The sequence below is a fragment of the Scylla paramamosain genome, chromosome 7, assembly GCF_035594125.1.
Source record: "Scylla paramamosain isolate STU-SP2022 chromosome 7, ASM3559412v1, whole genome shotgun sequence".
Taxonomy (NCBI): domain Eukaryota; kingdom Metazoa; phylum Arthropoda; class Malacostraca; order Decapoda; family Portunidae; genus Scylla; species Scylla paramamosain.
The window spans coordinates 26,733,116-26,735,615 of NC_087157.1; the positions used below are offsets into that span (position 1 = coordinate 26,733,116).

Below are 2,500 nucleotides of genomic sequence, written 5' to 3' on the forward strand. Positions count from 1 at the left end.
AAAGTTATGGGGGAAAAAAGAATACATTTTGCAATTTCTTCCTGTTCAAAGATTGGATGCAGATGTAGAACAAGTAAAGATACCTTAGAGTGATTGGTAATTAGGGAAAAGTGTACCAAGTGCCAGTCAAATGGTTAACAAACAGGGTTTTCTGAAAAAATAATATGTGACCTATTAGTAGACACTTACAATGATTTATATGGGGCAGTGTCAGTACATGATTTATAGATTTAGAGATGCTGTGAAGTAATGAGATCCAGCGAGTTGAGATGGGCAAGGCTAAATATATTACACATGTCAGAGTTGGTATTGCCATGATCACTAACACTAGTTTCCTCATTGACAGATCCGGTTCATCCTCATCCAGAACCGGGCAGGCAAGACACGACTAGCAAAGTGGTACATGAATTTTGATGATGATGAGAAGCAGAAACTAATTGAGGAGGTTCATGCAGTGGTGACAGTGCGTGATGCCAAACACACCAATTTTGTGGAGGTGAGGATGACAGGGTGTGCTGTGGTCTTCCTTCCCTCCCCATCTTACTTACCTTGTGCCAGCCACTGCTAACAGCTAGAGTTCAAATGTGTAAAGTTTGGGAGAATCTGTATATATCATATCTGATGAAGGGTAGAGACACCAGTGGGAATCCAGGAGCCAGTGGATGTGCTGTCATCAAGGATCGAGGCACCAGTGGGGACCTGGGAGTTGGTGGGTGTGCTGTCTTCAAGTTGTCCCTCTCATTAGTGAATGTCAAGTGATGCCATGCCATACCAGTTGCATTACTATGAAGACTTTTTTGGTGCTCTTCCATAGTGGCATGAATTATAAAATCAGTTCTTTTAAAATATATGAATGCTTTATTGTTTTGTAGTTTAGGTTAATAAGCTTTGCTCTTCAAATTGATCTTTTTCCAAAGTGTCTCAGAGTTGTAATTCTGTGGATTATGTACCTATGTAAGCAATTTATTTTCACATCTATCTTGAGGATAAGGAAATCCTTTTGATTTTTTTCTTCTTTTTTCTGTAGTATTAGAAAGTATACATAATTTCTTCATCATGCTGGCAGAACCTACTGATCTCATTGTGGTCATATTCTGATATCTAATTTCTTTCCCTCTTTCAGTTCCGCAATTTCAAGATTGTTTACCGCCGCTATGCTGGGCTGTACTTCTGCATATGTGTGGACATAGCAGACAACAACCTAGCATATCTGGAGGCCATTCACAACTTTGTGGAGGTGCTTAACGAGTACTTCCACAATGTGTGTGAGCTGGACTTGGTGTTCAATTTCTATAAGGTGAGGAGCACGGTCAGAAAGGATAGTCATGAATATTAGAGATGGATTAGGTGGAGGTAAGTGGTTAGAGCAACTTTTGCAAACCCTTATCAAACATTACTTTATCCTTCAGATTGGTGTCCTCTTTCTAAGTTGTCACAAACTATAGAAGGTCTTGTGGCTGTTTTTTGTTGAGTCTGATTCACAGTCTCATAATTCAGTAAGGTTAGTTCAGTCAAAAACTTACAGCAAACATATATTTCTCTACTTTGTCAGCAGGAATGTATCCACAATTTTTTCTACTTTGGTAATACAAGAGAAGAGTCACTTCAAAATGATCACTGGTGAAAGCTGTCTTGATTGTTTATGGTTTTTGCTCCTGGTTTCATCTGTCAGTTTTCAATGATATGAGTTTTCTTCCTAAAACATAATCTAAAAGGACCCTGCAGCTCTTGGCCATTAGAATGTGTGAAGTTACTATTAGAGTTACTGGTACATTTATAAATACTTTTCATAATATATTTCAACCTCTTTTTTTCCTGTAAGACTTTTTTCTTGGTTCTGTCTTTCTTACTGTCCCCAAAAGGCCATTAGGTTCCTTACCTCATTGTTTCCAAACAGGCGTACAGTGTGGTGGATGAAATGTTCCTGGCAGGGGAGATCAGGGAGACCAGCCAAACCAAGGTACTCAAGCAGCTTCTCATGCTCAACTCCTTAGAGTAACATGGTGTACTCCACTGTTCCTCTAATGGCTGGCTCTTCAAACCCCCAAGAGAGAGAGAGAGAGAGATGGAAAAGGTGGGACAAGGCAACATGGGATATCAGCACAGCCCCTCCCTTGGGTTATGTATATATGTACCCTAAGACATCCACAGTCTGGCCAGCACTGTTATAGGCTGTGAGGAGTGCTGCCCAGTGCTTGGTTTGTCTGTGGAACCAAGTATGTATATTTAGCATGTATGTAAAGTATTAGTGAGGGATGCTTGTGGCAGGTGGAAGTGCACACTTCTCCCAACAAAACTCAATCAGGGTTATACAGTTGCACGTCACTGGTCACACACACACACATACACACACATACACACACGCACGCATGTGCGCACACACACACACACACACACACACACACACACACACACACACACACACACACACACACACACACACACACACACACACACACACACACACACACACACACACACACACACACACACACACACA

General features: G+C 41.0%; 1 protein-coding gene across 2 annotated transcripts in view; it reads left to right on the forward strand.

Annotated features, from left to right (window-relative positions):
* Positions 1 to 2,500, forward strand: part of LOC135102278 (AP-2 complex subunit sigma) — a 6,674-nt gene extending 4,174 nt beyond the window's left edge. For both annotated transcript variants that reach the window (XM_064007250.1, XM_064007251.1), the window contains exons 2-4: positions 347 to 496; positions 1,124 to 1,297; positions 1,898 to 2,500. In XM_064007250.1, coding sequence (XP_063863320.1) covers positions 347 to 496; positions 1,124 to 1,297; positions 1,898 to 1,999 — 426 coding nt within the window. In that variant the 3' untranslated portion in view covers positions 2,000 to 2,500. The remainder of the gene's footprint in view (positions 1 to 346; positions 497 to 1,123; positions 1,298 to 1,897) is intronic.